This window comes from Anabrus simplex, chromosome X, assembly GCF_040414725.1.
Source record: "Anabrus simplex isolate iqAnaSimp1 chromosome X, ASM4041472v1, whole genome shotgun sequence".
NCBI classification, from domain to species: domain Eukaryota; kingdom Metazoa; phylum Arthropoda; class Insecta; order Orthoptera; family Tettigoniidae; genus Anabrus; species Anabrus simplex.
In genome coordinates, this window is record NC_090279.1 from 190,656,885 (window position 1) to 190,673,601 (window position 16,717).

The 16,717-nt window shown below is 38.3% G+C and overlaps 1 protein-coding gene across 1 annotated transcript in view; it reads left to right on the forward strand.

Annotated features, from left to right (window-relative positions):
* The window catches only part of LOC136886512 (phenoloxidase 1), an 80,344-nt gene that overhangs the window by 54,727 nt on the left and 8,900 nt on the right, over positions 1-16,717 (forward strand). The window contains exons 9-11 of the mRNA XM_067159328.2: positions 1,749-1,940; positions 11,286-11,421; positions 14,237-14,457. Of these exons, the coding sequence (XP_067015429.2) occupies positions 1,749-1,940; positions 11,286-11,421; positions 14,237-14,457 (549 nt within the window). The remainder of the gene's footprint in view (positions 1-1,748; positions 1,941-11,285; positions 11,422-14,236; positions 14,458-16,717) is intronic.

Below are 16,717 nucleotides of genomic sequence, written 5' to 3' on the forward strand. Positions count from 1 at the left end.
AAATACACAAGCGAATAGTCGATGAAATTTACACATCGATAAAGAGGTGAAAATTTGTTAAAATTAATCTATAGATATATGAAACAAAAGAATGAAGCTTTATCTAGATGGCTGTGAAGAGACCTTGGACATAGTTCGAAGGAAACACACGAGATGGAACGACAATGCAGATGCATTTAAAGATAAAAATTTCATAATGTTCTGTATTGAATTGTATCACAATTGAATTGAAATAATAAATAAGGTAGTTCAACCTATTCAGTACATATAAATATGAAATGTAGAGTTACATTCCTATTTAAGTGGAAGCAGTACCGGTTTCAACCCCAATCCGGATCATCATCAGCCGAATAAAACGCAAAAACACAATGCAATGTGTGTCTGACATGTCACTCCACAGCAGCAGACGGCTACTGCATGACGTGTGCTATACAACACTCCACGCTGTTGGGTTAAGTTTGGTGTTCCTTGATTCACAATCTCTCTGACCATCCATATTTACTTCACTGTGAAGCAGAGTTCAACCAGTCAGAGACGATTTCTAATAAATTTTCTGTACTCTTTCGAGTACAGAAAGAAGGCAATTACATCATAGTATGAAATAAAAAATAGCTGTCATCTTGAACAATCTTCCTCTGATTTTCCTTCACTTCAAACTAATTTCATCTTGTTCATGTGAACCCTACTCTCATCCTTCATCCCTATGATTCAGGTTTCACTGCTGCAGATGTTCCTACCATATTCTAAGTTAGTGGTGTTTAATCGTTTGATTATGAAACACTACTGTTATATTGTTTCATCAGTCACTACTGATCTGCATTTAAGGCAATCGCCCAGGTAGCAAATTCCCTACCTGTTTTTTTCCTAGCCTTTTCTTAAATGATTGTAATGAAATTGGAAATTTATGGAACATCTCCCTTGGTAAGTTATTCCAATCCCTAACTCCCCTTCCTATAAACGAATATTTGCCCCAATTTGTCTTCTTGAATTCCAGCTTTATCTTCATATTGTAATCTTTCCTACTTTTAAAGACACCATCAAACTTATCCGTCTACTAATGTCATTCCACGCGATCTCTCCACTGACAGCTCGGAGGATACCACTTAATAATACCAATGTAGTTGGTCCGTTATTGAACATTATAAATTTTTCAGCTAACTCATTGCTTGTTGCCAGTGTTAGGCCCCAGTGTGCTAAGTTGGGCTCATCAGTTGGTAAATAGCATACTTACCAAGACACATGGCTAGTACATACCGTGGAGGCCACTGCGTAGGTTACTTGGAGCCACCAGCAGAGCAAATGCACTATGAGAGACTTTGTCTCGTTTTCAAAAATTGATGCCTCCCTGGCCATCAGATGATAAAGATGTTGATTCCCATAGGGAACCTGAAATATTTGTCCCGAACGAGTGAATTAGTCGAGCAGCTTGTCTTCTTTCTCCCAAGTCTTCCCAGCCCAAACTTTGCAACATTTTTGTAACGCTACTCTTTTGTCAGAAATCACCCAGAACAAATCGAGCTGCTTTTCTTTGGATTCTTTCCAGTTCTTGAATCAAGTAATCCTGGTGAGGGCCGCATACACTGGAACCATACTCTAGCTGGGGTCTTACCAGAGACTTACATGCCCTCTCTTTTACATCCTTACTACAACCCCTAAACACCCTCATAACCATGTGCAGAAATCTGTACCCGTTATTTACAATCCCATTTATGTGATGTTTGGTACTGATGCTTCCTTTATGTTCACAGCTAGCATATGAAGGAGTCACAGTAACTTCTATGGAAGTGAGGTCCGCAGATGGAAATGTGAACCAGTTCAGCACATACTGGAAACAGGATGATGTGAATCTAAGCAAAGGTTTAGATTTCATGCCAGGCAATGAGGAGCTGTTTGCTCGCATCACTCACTTGCAGCATGCGGATTTCACCTACATCATTAAGGTAGTTTTCATAGAAATAATAAGAATAATAATAATAATAATAATAATAATAATAATAATAATAATAATAACGATAATGATAATAATAATAATAATAATAACAACAACAACAACATAGAACAGTCACGCAACCAGAAATAATTTATGCTAGTGAAACAATTTTTATAACTACTATTACAATTGAAATAGACAAAATACTTAAGACAGAAATAAGGATAATTAGAGCATGCATAAATAAACAATATAAAATGCAATTTCTGATGATTTTACTTTCAGTTTTGAGGAGCTGACCTGCTCTTCTTCCAATTTGAATTTGGAACAGGGTTTCACTTGTGTAACTGGCTTCCATGAGAGTTATGGTTTTATAGCATTGGATCCTAGTGTCTATTCACAGGCATTAATAATAATAATAATAATAATAATAATAATAATAATAATAATAATAATAATTTTGTGTGGCTATTTGTAGCCGAGTGCAGCCCTTGCAAGGCAGACCCTTCGATGAGGGTGGGCGGCATCTGCCATGTGTAGGTAACTGCGTGTTATTGTGGTGGAGGATAGTGTTATGTGTGGTGTGTGAGTTGCAGGGATGTTAGGGGCAGCACAAACACCCAGCCCCCGGGCCATTGGAATTAACCAATTAAGGTTAAAATCCCCGACCCGGCCGGGAATCAAACCCGGGACCCTCTGTACTGGAAATAATAATAATAATAATAATAATAATAATAATAATAATAATAATAATAATAATAATCATCATCATCATCATCATCATCATCATCACTTGTTGAACAAGTGTATTAGAACTCTGTTGTTCCACTACATAAAATGCATGTTGAACCTCTAATGTTTTTGTAACTTACTGATTTTAATTGTGTTTTGTTAGTCTAACATGGGATGGTTTATAGTTTTTTCTATATTTAGGTTGTTGTAAGGCTTTTTGGTGCTAATTTATTCTTTAAAATTTTCTCACATCTGTTAGTGAAGATAATACTACAGGTACAGAACCTGGTAACAACATGAAATAAATATTTCTACTTGTATATTGAAGTGTTGATTAGGTGGAGCACCTACCCCAGTTATTTACGGTACTGTCTATATCAGCATGGAATGAAAATCATTAGTTATGAATGAAATTAGACTACGACAATGAAGTGTGCTCTCACCACTGTTGCTCATAATGGTTATGGATGAAACGGTGAAGGGGACAAAGGTAAAATATGAAGGCAGGGAGCTGAAGGTAATGCTGTTTGCAGATGATACAGTATTATGGTGTGGGGAGGAAACAGAGAAGAAGTACAATGACAAATTGTGAAAATTATGGACTGAAAATCAGCTTGGAAAATGGCGTGGACTAGAGGATAACGGGAAGGGAAGGTAATTATAAAAATAAAGGGACAAAATCTTGAAATTGTAGAGAGCTTCAAGTACTTGGGAAGTGAACTGATGCAGGGCTGATGTGGAGATCAGTGAAAGGATTCAACAGAGAAATGCACTTTACCGGAGTGTGAGAAACCTGATGTGGAGGAATGAAGTACCAATGAAGTGTATAAGATGTACTACTTCCCAGTACTGTCATATGCAGTGGAGACCTGAACACTGACAAACAGATGGGAGAATAAAATCCAGGCCGGTGAAATGAATTTTTCTTAAGAAGTGTGATAAGAAAGACAAGAAAGGACAGAGTAAGAAATGAAGACATCAGGAAGGAAATTGGAGTGGGAAAGTTTTATGGCAGAATGGAGAGGGATAAACTTAGATGGTTTGGACATGTTAAGAGGATGGACGAGGGAATGATGCTGAAGTGGATGATGAAGACCCACATAGAAGGGAGGGAAGGCAGGAGGGAGACCGAGACTAAGGTGGTTGAAAACAATCAAAAATAGTATAACTACAAGAAACCTGGACTGGAACACAGTTGAGGAGGAACAATGGTGGTTGGATTGAGGAAGATGGCAAGGCGTCAAACATCCTAACCTAGTTGGAGCTGGAAGAGGGAAATGGATGATGATGAATGTAATATATAAGGAGGAGACATTTTGAAAATGGGCAGTATGAAATAGCGTATAGCTTTTAGTGCCGGGAGTGTCTAAGAACAAGTTCGGCTGGCCAGGTGCAGATCCAGGTGCCTCATGATGAGGATGAAATGATGATGTAGACAACGCATACACACAGCCTCCGTGCCAGCAAAATTAACCAATTATAGTTAAATTTTCCGACCCTGCCGGAAATTGAACCCGAGACACCTTTGACCAAAAGCCAGCATGCTAACCATTTAGCCACAGAGCTGAGCAGTATAGTTGTTTGGCATTCACCTCCTGTGCTCAAGATCATGAGATGGAATCCCAATATACATGACTGGCACTTACGTAGACTTATGATATTCTTTTAGCAAATTCTCTCTCTCACACACATTACTTCCCCACCCCTCTACCAGCTTCCCGCCGATCGCTTCTGTCAACGCAATGCTTAAATACGCAATGACACCCCAAAACAGATAGTAAATATACGACTGGCCATCTAATTTTGATACGGTTGAATAAAGCATTCATACTGGACTCATTGTATCAAATCTCAATCAGATCAGAGACATGCAGTTGAAAGGGTTTCTTTGTCAGTCTTAATTGAGATCACTTTCTTGTTGCATCATCATTACCTTCCGGAACTTTGAGCATGAAAGCTTCATTAAGATATTTATTTTATCAGAATATATTTATTGTGGCACACCATCAGCATAACAGAAGGCTAATAAGTGACCTGGTACTCTGCAGGTACATGTGCAAGGAAAACCTGCTGTTAAAACAAAAGCAAAGGTAAGATATTTTCAGATTAACTAATACTTGTCATTATACCCTTACCTGTTCCACAATTCATCACCAATAGATGTACTTTTGTTGCTGTAAAAATACAAGGGTTGAGGCATAAGTCATGGTAACTACACTCATGTTCATAAAAACCAGAACACCCTTGAAAGACTAGTGATAGGCATCACATTGACTGCATTCGCACAAGACATACAGCGCCAACTCAAGGCTTTATGGAGTGGGGTGCTATTAGGTACAACCACAAATCACAGTTGCTGGGTGTCCAGAGCACTGCGACCAGTTTGACCTATGTGAATGACATCCTGCGACCCGTAGCCATACCCTTTCTGCACGACACCCCAGATGCCATATTTCAGCAGGACATGTTGCTAACGAACACGTGCCTTCTTGTTGTCACATGATGTCAGTGTGTTCCTCTGGTCCGCCCAATCACCGGACTTGTCACCAATTGAAAATACGTGGGATATGGCAAAACGACGGGTGCGGCACTGTGACCCAATGCCAATCACCAAAGATGAACTGTGGAACCAGGTGAATACAGCATGGGTGGCTATTAGCTCTGTTAACGGAGCGGAGGCTGTGGGCGCTTTCAATCGGTGCCTCCGGAGAACCTCCGATTGCATGACAAGCGCATAGTTTGAACTTGGTACGGGAAAAATGAACGAGCAGTTGTACAGGAATTTATAAGTTGTCACTATTAATGTATGAAACTGCACTCCTCTGTTAATACTTTAATTATTTGGTGATATTACAAATAGCATTCTTACGTACAAACATGATTATGTATCAGAATGTCCAATTGAATGACAAGCACGTAGTGTGCACTTGGGATGGGAGAAATGAACAAGCATTTTTAACAGGAATGTATAACCTGTCGCTATTACTGTGCGAAACTACGCCCCGCCATTAATTTAATACTTGACTTATTTGGCAGTATTATACATAGCATTCTTACATACAAACATAATTATGTATTATCTTAAATATAAGCATGTTACAATGTAGGCCTTGTCCGTGACTGTAAATTAATTGGTTATGAAATAATTAATACTATTACCATTTCATGACTGACTGAGTGGCTCGGATGGTTGAGGCGCTGGCCTTCAGACCCCAACTTGGCAGGTTGTATTTGAAGGTGCTCAAATACGTCAGCCTCAAGTTGGTAGATTTACTGGCACATAAAAGAACTCCTGCAGGACACCACCAGACAATAGAGTTTAAACACTAAAAAACATGTTATGGAACACAACTTCGTAAAAATTGTGGCTGGTAACGGTATTAATTATTTCATAATTATGCATCATCAGCAACAACAACAGTCTTCCTCCACAAGTATTGTTTAGCTCCATACAGGAAGACAAGGATGCCAGCCATTTCCGGCTGAAGAGAGATTCTTTTCTCAGTTATAATTTCCCCAGCCTTAGACAATACTCTCTCCACCAGAATGGATGTTGCTGGTATGGAAAGATACCATATGGCTACATTACTAATATCAGCACTTTTGCTTTCTTTGTCCCAGTATGTCACTGGATTGGTAGTTGGAGGCACGGGAGCCTTCTCAGTGTATTGACAGACACTTATGATAATGTCAGTCACTGCAGTTTACACCCTCTCAGCGTTCTTCTGAAATAAGAAATTCAGTAACCTACCCCCGAATGAACTGGTTGCTGCCGCGCCTTCCTCAGAAGGGTGATACGCTAAGTATATTTGTTCATGCTTCTTAAGAAATTAAGCAATTTCTGATTCCACTTGCTTTCCGGTCCCTTCAGCCTTTTCTGCTGATCGAAAAGCAGCCTTTTTGAAGCATGGCTGGCAATAATAATAATAATAATAATAATAATAATAATAATAATAATAATAATAATAATAATAATAATAATAATAATAATAATAATAATAATTTTAAAAAAATTTACGAGGGATTGTGGAAAATCTTCAAAAGACACTTGTGAAGGGTCTGCATTCCACAAGTGTGTGGGATTCTTACCCACTAAAAACCACACACCCTTTTCCCACGATGTGTGTCATCACCCCGGAACCGCTTTCGCATTACTTCAGGGTGATATCGTGCTTTGTCTTTCAGACGTCTTCTTTCTTTATTTCTCCTTTACGAACGTTCGTATGCTTCCAAATTCTTCTTCTTCTGACGAAGGACGTTCTCCACGTACACTGCCATGCGATCCCAGGATTCCTGGTTTCGCAGCATCACCGAAATAATATTATCTGTTGTCAATTCTCCTAGTTCAATTTCCACACATCTTCTCTGAATCGTCCAATGGTCGCATACAAAAAAGGTGTGAAATACGTCGTCAATGTCATCACAGTATATGCATGCTGCGTCACTCGCTCTGCCCACTTTATGCAGGAATTTCCGGAAATATCCATGTGCTGTTAGAAGCTGCGTGAGGTAGTAATTTACTTCACCCTTGGCCCTTTCAACCCAGATAATAATAATAATTTTTTTTTTTGCGAGGGAGTGTGGAAAATCTTTCATAAGATGCTTGTGAGGGTCCACACTCAACAAGTGTGTGAAGATTCTTACACACTAAAAACTACACTCCCTTTTCCCACGACGTTTATCTCCGCCCCGGAAACCGCTCTCGCATTACTTCAGGACGGATGTCGTGCTTAATGCATCTTGTGCTTCATCTTCCTTCTTCTGCTTTACTGTCTGTCATAATCATCCAGGTCCTTCTTCTTCTGACGCAGAATATTTTCTACGTAGAATGCCACCTGGTCCCAAGATTCTTGACTTCATAGCATTACTGACACGATCCCTCCTGGCGTCAATTCTCCTTGCATAAATTCTAAGCATCTTCTTTGTGGCAGCCAATGAACACACACAAAGAAAGTATGTAATATGTCATCGATATCACTGCAGAATAATAATAATAATAATAATAATAATAATAATAATAATAATAATAATAATAATAATAATAATAAAAATAATAATATAACCAAACCCCATGGCACTACAGCCATCCCGTGGGGTCCTGTTCCTCTATCGGGCACGCCCCAGTTGACGGATCGGGAGGCTCACCGGACTTGTTCGGAGGACCTGAGTGAAATAAAATACCTCTCGCGGACCAAAAACAGGTACAGCCAGAAACCATAATGAGGCAACCTCTAAGGCTCAACACCTTAGTTGTACCAATGAGTTTGATGAAGGTGAATCTCCCCATTTTCGTCAACTTACTAGCATGATGGAAACAAATGTCCAGATGAAATTCTAGAAACAAATAACCAGGAAAATTGTAAACTGTTAGCAAACCATTTTCAGAAACTTTTAAACTGTGAATCTCCTGGAGAACAACTTACCTTTGAAAAACCCACACCAAATCCAGATTCATAACACCTACTTTAGAAGAAATCAAACAAATATTATCAGTGAACTGAAAAATAACAAAGCTCCAGGTGAGGATGTTATAATTTCCAAAATGTGGAAAATTGGTGGTGAAAGTCTTGCCTCGAAACTTTATGCTATTGTCAGGGATGTCTGGATCACAGAAAAGATTCATGAGGACTGGAAATGTGCACTAATTCACCCACTGCACAAATAAAGGTGATAAAACTGATATCAACAACTATAGAGGTATCTCCTTGGTACCAGTTACCTACAAAATTTTCTCCGAAGTTCTACTGAGAAGACTTGAAAGACAAACCTATCATCTCATTGGAGAATACCAGGTAGGTTTCAGAAAGGGCAGATCATGCACAGAACAAATACTCAATCTCAAAACTATCTTACAAATGTACAAAACTAGACAAACAGTGATTACCTTCATAGACTTTAGAAATGCATACGTCTCCAAAGAGCGACAGAAACTTTTCCAAGTATTCGTACAATTTAAAGTAGACAGAAAACAAGAGAAATGATCAGACAAACATTAACTGACACTACTTTCAAAGTTAAATTCTTAGGAGAAATATCTGAGCCTTTTGATGTCAACACAGGGGTTCTTGTTCTAGAAAAAGTAAAAGAATAACTCTTTGTAGACAACTGAAAAACAGAATTCACATGCAGTGTAGCTTTTGCAGACGACCTGGCAATTCTTTCTGATAATAGGCAAGAATCAATCCAATCCCTCTAAAACCTACACAAAACTGCAGCCAAAACAGGACTTCAAATATCATATGAAAAAAAAAAACAGTACACAGAAGGAGCCTCTTAGTTTCTATACGGGCAAGCTATGATGACTAAATATGGACAAATTTCCCAAGTAAATAAATTAAAATCCCTTAGAGAAATCATTCAACCTTCTGGATTAAATCGTGAAGCAAATAAGGAGAAAATTACTAAATTACAGAAAGCATATTGAATCACATGGAACACATATAACAAAAAATCATTATTTTGGAAAACAAAACTAAGACATTATAATATAATAATAAAACCTGAAGCATAATACGCATCGGAAACCCAGTCTGCACAGAGGGAGTATGGATGAAAGGAAATCTCATGAAATTTATTGTCATACTGAAAAAATCTCAGACACTATCAGGAAAGGAGGTTGAAATTCTATGGTCACATTCTCAGAATGAACAGTGATACACTGACCAAAAGAATTCTAATTCTTGCCCTCATACTGAAAGTCAAGAACAACTGGCTAAATAAAATAGAATCAGATCTTCAGGAAATCAACATCAAACAGGAAACTGTGAAGAACTGATCTGCTTTCAGAACACTGATTAACAACCATTGTTTCGCGGAGCCAAAAGCTAGAACTAATAAAACCTGGACAGAAGAATGTAAGAAGAATTTCAGTGAGAGGATGAAGAGATTTTGGGAAGAGAAGAAGGCAAAATTGTCAGCTAAATAAGTTCAAGCGTGCTCCTCAGTTGTGCATAACAATGTGAAAAAAATAAATATATAATATAGGAAGGGTATTGTGTAAGTTCTTTACAGGTAGGGTCTGTGTGTTGTGAGTAGCCACAGCGTTTGTACCTACATGCGATATGAACTATACAGGGTCTTTAGTTATGCTTGGCAAGGACTTTATCGCTCGACCTTGGCTGCTACCGGCCGCTGGCACTTCCTACAGTTGCTGAGAGCTGAGCTCCGAGATAGCAGGGTGTTCAATGAAGCTATTGCATACTGTATGTCGTATTGTATAGTGTTTTATTGTGATTGTGTATAGTGTTGTAATGAATGTGAAATATTCGTTACATGAACGTGTATATCTGCACAATACTTACATTAAGTGCAGAAAATTGTGCGCCAGCACAAGACCTAAGTTTCGAGCTAAATTTCTAGGGAGACCCGTTCCTATCAATCAGACAATAAAACAACTGGCCAAGAGATTCAAACGTACAGGTTCAGTAAACAATAAAAATAGAAGTAAAGGTTGTTATCTCCTTACTGAAGCATGTTGGTACGAGGATCATAAGTAAAAATCTGTGGCCCCCTCGTAGCCCAGATTTAACAGCATGTGATTTTTATTTGGGGAGGAATGTTAAAAAATATAGTTTATGGGAACAACCCTCACACACTAAACTTAAAGACAATATAAGAGCTGCAATTGCATCATCAGTGCTGAAGAACTTGGTAGAGTAAGCGAAAATCTCATTAGGAGATGCCGATTATGTTTGGCAGCGCATAGGGAACATTTTCAGCACAAACTGTAAATATGGTGAGTAAAATGCATGATAAATGCATGATAATGGATGATAATGATTTTGAACATAAACTGTAGAAATGGTGAGTAAAATGCATGATAATGATTTTGAGCACCGTATTCTGCCGTACATACACACGCGCGGTGCCGGCAACTAAACCCTCACTCGCAGCCAAGGTCGAGCGAGAAAGTCCTTGCCAAGCATTAATAAAGACCCTGTATGTCGATAATTAATATTTTCTTAATAACAAATATTAAATGCGAGGATGCATTCATTCTTCTGAATGACTATACATTCTTTGTTAAGAGGGTATTGTATGGAATATCGCTTATATAGATCAACTTTTGTGTAAGCAGGCGACACCTTTTATAGGGTGCCTACATTCATGGACGTAAGATTGAAATTACAGCCCAATATATCCATACAATTGGAACTAGTGCTGCGAACAGGAAGCTGCCCTCTGGTTAACCTTCAAGCTCCGTAACTGCTTCGCCTCCGTCGGTAGTACCAGAGATTGCCAGAGGAGCGCTGTAATCATATTATTCGATTCAATCAAAAGGAGGACCGCCTCCTCTTCACAGTGCTAATGGCTATACCCCATGGTGCCATTCACACCTTATATGCGTCGATGCCATAATGCATGGAACAAGTTATCAGTGCCCATGGAGGACTCAGTGCCTACTAGACAACAGGACACATGCTGAACCTAGGTGACTGAAATATTAATTGTTTCTTCAGAACATACTAATGAACACGTCCTATGAATGTGAACTTCCTATCTCTAGTCTTTCAAGGTGCTATGTTTTTTATAAACATGAGTTATTACGTTTCTTAAGGACACTCTGTATAGACTCGTTTATATGTTTTAGATGGTAATAATGCAAGCATTTTATTATTTTCAGGCAAGCAACAAGGGGAAAGACTGCAAAGGCACAGTTCGCATCTTCCTGGCCCCCACTATTGATGAGCGTGGCGTTCCATTACAGTTCCGAGAACAGAAGAATCTCTTCATTGAACTGGATAAATTCACGGTTGACTGTAAGACATACTGTTACTATTCAGTGCTGAGAAATGTTTATTTTTGACAGATTATTTTTGAATGCTCCTACATGTTTTAAATCCACAAACTGGCTTGAGGTGTCTTTAAAAGTTCGAAAGATCACAAATTAAAGATAAAGTTGGAATTCAAGAGGACAAATTGGGGCAAATATTCATTTATAGGAAGGGGAGTTAGGGATTAGAATAACTTACCAATGGGAGATGTTCAATAAATTTCCAATGTTGTTGAAATCTTTTAAGGAAAGGCTAGGAAAACAAGAGATTGAAATCTGCCACCTGGGCGACTGCCCTAAATGCAGATCAGGGTCGGTCGGTCCAACCTGTACTGAGCTACTACTACATCCTGCATTTTCTCTAGTCTGTTTGACATGTTGGTGCCTTGACCTCTTCCTACCATTCAAACTCACCACTAGGGATGAGATTTTGCCTATTTGATTCCTGTACATGGAAATGTATGTAGCCTTGCTAGATATAAATCTATTTTAGGCTAGGCTGATGAAGGGAATGGATATTTTTCCCAAAACATGTATGGTAAAATAAATAGTTTTCTATCATTATAAGGTGTATTGACAAGGTGGACTCAAGTAAAACTATTTTAAATAGTTCTTTAATAGATTCAGACAAGTGAATAGAGGATCAAACAACCATATTAACCTACTATGGTTAAGTTTATCAACAAAACATGTTGTGTCATATTCTTCTAGAAGCCTGGCCAGGTAACGTATATAAGAGGCAGTCCTGGGAGTAGAGTTGAGTTGTTTTGATGAAACTTGTGTGGAAGTTGTGTTAGCCGAGTGTTTGAAGTCAAGAATGTGAATTGGTTATGTTGGTAGTTGGTTGGTTGACATGCAAGTGCTGCAGTCTCCAGTCTTCTTCTTCTTCTTTGTAGAAGCCTTTTGTTTTAAGATGGAAGTTTATTAGTGCGTGTACAGAATATATGTAAATAAACAGTGTACACAGCTGACTGCATTTCGTGTGTGCGTCTTTGTGGTGACCACACAAGGCTCTTCTTAGCAAGAATTTGCTGGTTTTATTGTACTCATAAATGCCTATTTCAGGGGTTTGTGCCTATTAGGAGAATAATAGCACGTTTAATGCCTTTTGAAAGTCTTCTGACCACGGGGCTAGACTCGTGTAGCCGTGAGCTTGCATTCAGAAGATGGCTTTCTATTGTTTCCCATTTTCACACCAGGCAAATGCTGGGACTGTACCTTAATTAAAACTATGACCGCTTCCTTCCCGCTCTTAGCCCTCTCTCATTAAGACCTATCTGTATCAGTGTGACTTAAAGCAAATTTTAAAAAATATAATACAGTTTTCTTCCAATACATTATATTATAGCTGGTGTGGTCGACAGATTTACTTTCTCATTTGTCAATATCTGTTTACCCTACGAACAATAAGCAGAATTCTTGGAAGACTCCAGAAATTGTGCATGGGGAATTTACTTCAGGAAAAGAAAGGGAGGAGCAATTTGACCACAAAAACTTCCATCCTTCCCACCTCCTTAGATGATATGCGAGAAGTACTCACCATCAAACTATGTATGCACACCCATATCCCTTACCTCCATCTCGCTGCAAAGTGCTAGATGCTTTGTCTCGAGAGATTGTGCTGAGATCTAACATGGAGAAGTGATGTTGACTTTTTATTTTTCCCCCTCTCTGCAATCTACAGTACTTTATGTCTTAATGAGAGAGGACTAACAGTGGGAAGGAAGCAGCCATGGCATTAATTAAGGTACAGCCCTAACATTTACCTGGTGTGAAAATGGGAAACCATTTGATATGAAAACCAAATATCACAGGTAGTCAATTAAAATTAGATCACCTGCCAAAATACATAGCAGAACACAATAAAGACAGAAAAATTCCACTTACGCAAAGATTAGGAAAAGTTATAGAGAACTAATAATAATAATAATAATAATAATAATAATAATAATAATAATAATAATAATAATAATAATAATAATAATAATAACGTTATTTGCTTTACGTCACATTAACTACTTTTTATGGTTTTTGGAGATGCCGAGGTGCTGGAAATTAGTCCCGCAGGAGTTCTTTTAAGTGCAAGTAAATCTACTGACACGAGGCTGATGTATTTGAGCACCTTCAAATACCACCGGACTGAGCCAGGATCGAACCTACCAAGTTGGGGTCAGAAGGTCAGCGCCTCACCTGTCTGAGCCACTCAGACTGGCTTATTGAGAACTAGTCACCAACATGTTAATTTTCAAAAGTTCATGAAATGCCTTTTTTCTTGACTAACATTTTAATTAAAATTAGAAAATATATGATTTTGTTATTATTATTGAATGAAAACCTACAACCTGTTTTCCAGTCAGTGACCGGGTCAGGGATGTAATGATTGAATCATATATAGGCTATTAGTACAATGGGGTCGCCACTCTCAGAGTGATTTATTAATGACTGATAGATCCTATGAAATGAGAATGGAGAGTGTTGCTGGAATGAAAGATGACAGGAAAAACCAGAGTACCCCGAGAACAACCTGTCCCGCCTCCGCTTTGTCCAGTACAAATGTCATATGGAGTGACTGGGATTTGAACCACGGTATCCAGTGGTGAAAGGCTGACATGCTGCCAGCTGAGCCACAGAGAATTATTATTATTATTGCTGTTGTTGTTGTTGTTATTATTATTATTATTATTATTATTATTATTATTATTATTATTATTATTATTATTATTATTATTATTATTATTATTATTATTATTATTATTATTATTATTGCTCATCATAATAATTGATTAACATTAATGTTGCAGTGAAGCCAGGCGATACTGAAATCCATCGTCAGTCTACAGAATCTTCCATCACGATTCCTTTCGAACAGACCTTCCGCAGACTACCAAGAAATAGTGAGCAGAATGCAGAGTTCAACTTCTGTGGGTGCGGCTGGCCTCAACATATGCTGATCCCCAAGGGCTGGCCTGAAGGGATGCCTTGCCAGCTATTTGTCATGATCTCCAATTACAAGGACGATAAGGTGAGACTTTTTACGAGTAGTTTTCCTTCTTGTAATGCTCAGTATGAATAAGTCCAAGAATTTATAATGTGCAACAATTTTGTGAAAAAACTAAAAAAGAACAGGGGTTTAGCTTTCCCTCTTTAAAAAAAAGCAAGCATATGGGCACGAAGGTACCTCTTACAAGTGATGCAAGTGTAATAGACTAACATAACTTGGAAAAAATATTCTCTAACCCATGGGTAGATAATGGAAATATCTATTATTATTATTATTATTATTATTATTATTATTATTATTATTATTATTATTACTTGTGAGGTGTGGCTATGAAGTTGTTTACATTTATTAGTATTATTATTATTTATATATCGGTAGTTATGTATGGACGATCGTATTGTTTGTGAGGTTATGTCATGAATCATCTGCTGTATATATATGTTAATATGAGAATATTTAATGTAAGAACACGTAATTAATAGTCGTCGTCATCATCATCATCATCATCATCATCATCATCATCATCAATGGTCCCACTCCAGTCGCCCAGGTGTGGTTAACAAGCCTCCTCCACTCCTTTCTGTCCTTCCACTTTTCCTGCTCCATTATTGTCTGCGCACCTTTTCTGGATAGATTTACACCCTAGTGCTGAATTGGTCGACGTTGGCAATCTTCGAGATTTGTACTGGCAACCTTTGAAACACAAACTATGAATCGCTTATGCAACGCTGTACGACATTTGGCATACACTTTACGTACTAGTACTGTTGTTATTTACACAGCAAAGCCAAACTACAGAATTCACTCTAGGAATAAGAGTCGCATCGAGAAATGTTATATAATGTTATATAATGTTATATAATGTGTGTATGACACAGTTGTTGGCTTAAGATAACAAAGGTTTAGCAAAATTCATATCGATCGATCATATTATCGTTTCAATTCAGATTTCATTTCCATTCAGTTGGCAGTACTACTGGAACCGGAATCGCTCCCTCCTTACTCCTCAAACCCATACACAAATCTATCAATAAAAAGTGCGCAGATAATATCCGCCACATCCAATCCAGCTTCTCTAATGTCCTTCCAAATCTGATCCATCCACCTTCTTCTTGGTCTTCCAACTTGTCTCTTCCCTTAACTTCTCTTTCCAATTCCTTTCTTGCTACCCATTCCTTTAATAGTATAATTTATTATTACCTGTATATATAATGTATAATCTACTACAATATTGTGCAACACACTGTAATAGTCTAGAACAACACAATGTGCAACTGGATTTGTGTAGAAGCTTCCTTACAATGTAAATAGGCTACTGGAGACTTGAATTTACAAGAAAATGTGTTGTGCCATATTCTTCTAGAAGCCTGGCCAGGTAACGTATATAAAGAGTCAGTCTTGGAAGTAGAGTTGAGTTGTTTTGATGAGACTTGTGTGGAAGTCGTGTTAGCCGAGTGTTTGAAGTCAAGTATATTGGTAGTTGGTTGGTTGACATGCAAGTCCTGCAGTCTCTTTCAGTTTTCCCCTTGACGATGAGTTGGAGGAGTTCATATCGTTCACTTCTCATGATGTTCCACAATGTACCTGAGCTTTCGCTATTTTTTCTTATGTAACAAGTTGAGTACTTCCTCATTGGTCTTCCTTTCTACCCAGGATATTCGAAGCATTCTTCTGTACAAGTACACTTCGAAGGCTCCAATTTGCCTCTCCAGCAAAGGGCTCAGCATCCAACCTTTGAAACCATACAGAAGGGTAGGGAAAACATAGATTTGCAACACCCAAACTTGGAGCTGAACATTGAGAGATCTACTCGTGAATAGGACCCTCGTACTTACTGTTGAATACATTTTTGGCTTGCTAATCCTCAATAAGATTTCAGTCCTGGGATTGCAGTGCTTAGTCAGTGTATAGTCCCAATCATTGAATCATCTATTAGGCATTAAATAACAAGTCCAATAGCCTTCATCATACTCCATATACGAGGGTCGAGTCATAAGTCATGGCAACTATTTTTTTTCTCGCGAACAGGAGACAACACGGAAAATCTAAGATATGCATTTGGAAACACTCTACTTGCATATGATGCCACTAGATGGTGTATGTAAACAACAGTGTGGGTCTAAGCATGCCCCCAAGTTCAGTGTGTGAGTGAGAGCATCACAAAATGAAAGTCAACAAGCAGGAGCAATGATCGTGTATTGAAATAGCAGTTCTCCACGGCAGAAATGCACGCCAATGCCATGCAGAGCTGCGGGAAGCGTTAGGTGTGCATGCGATGCCC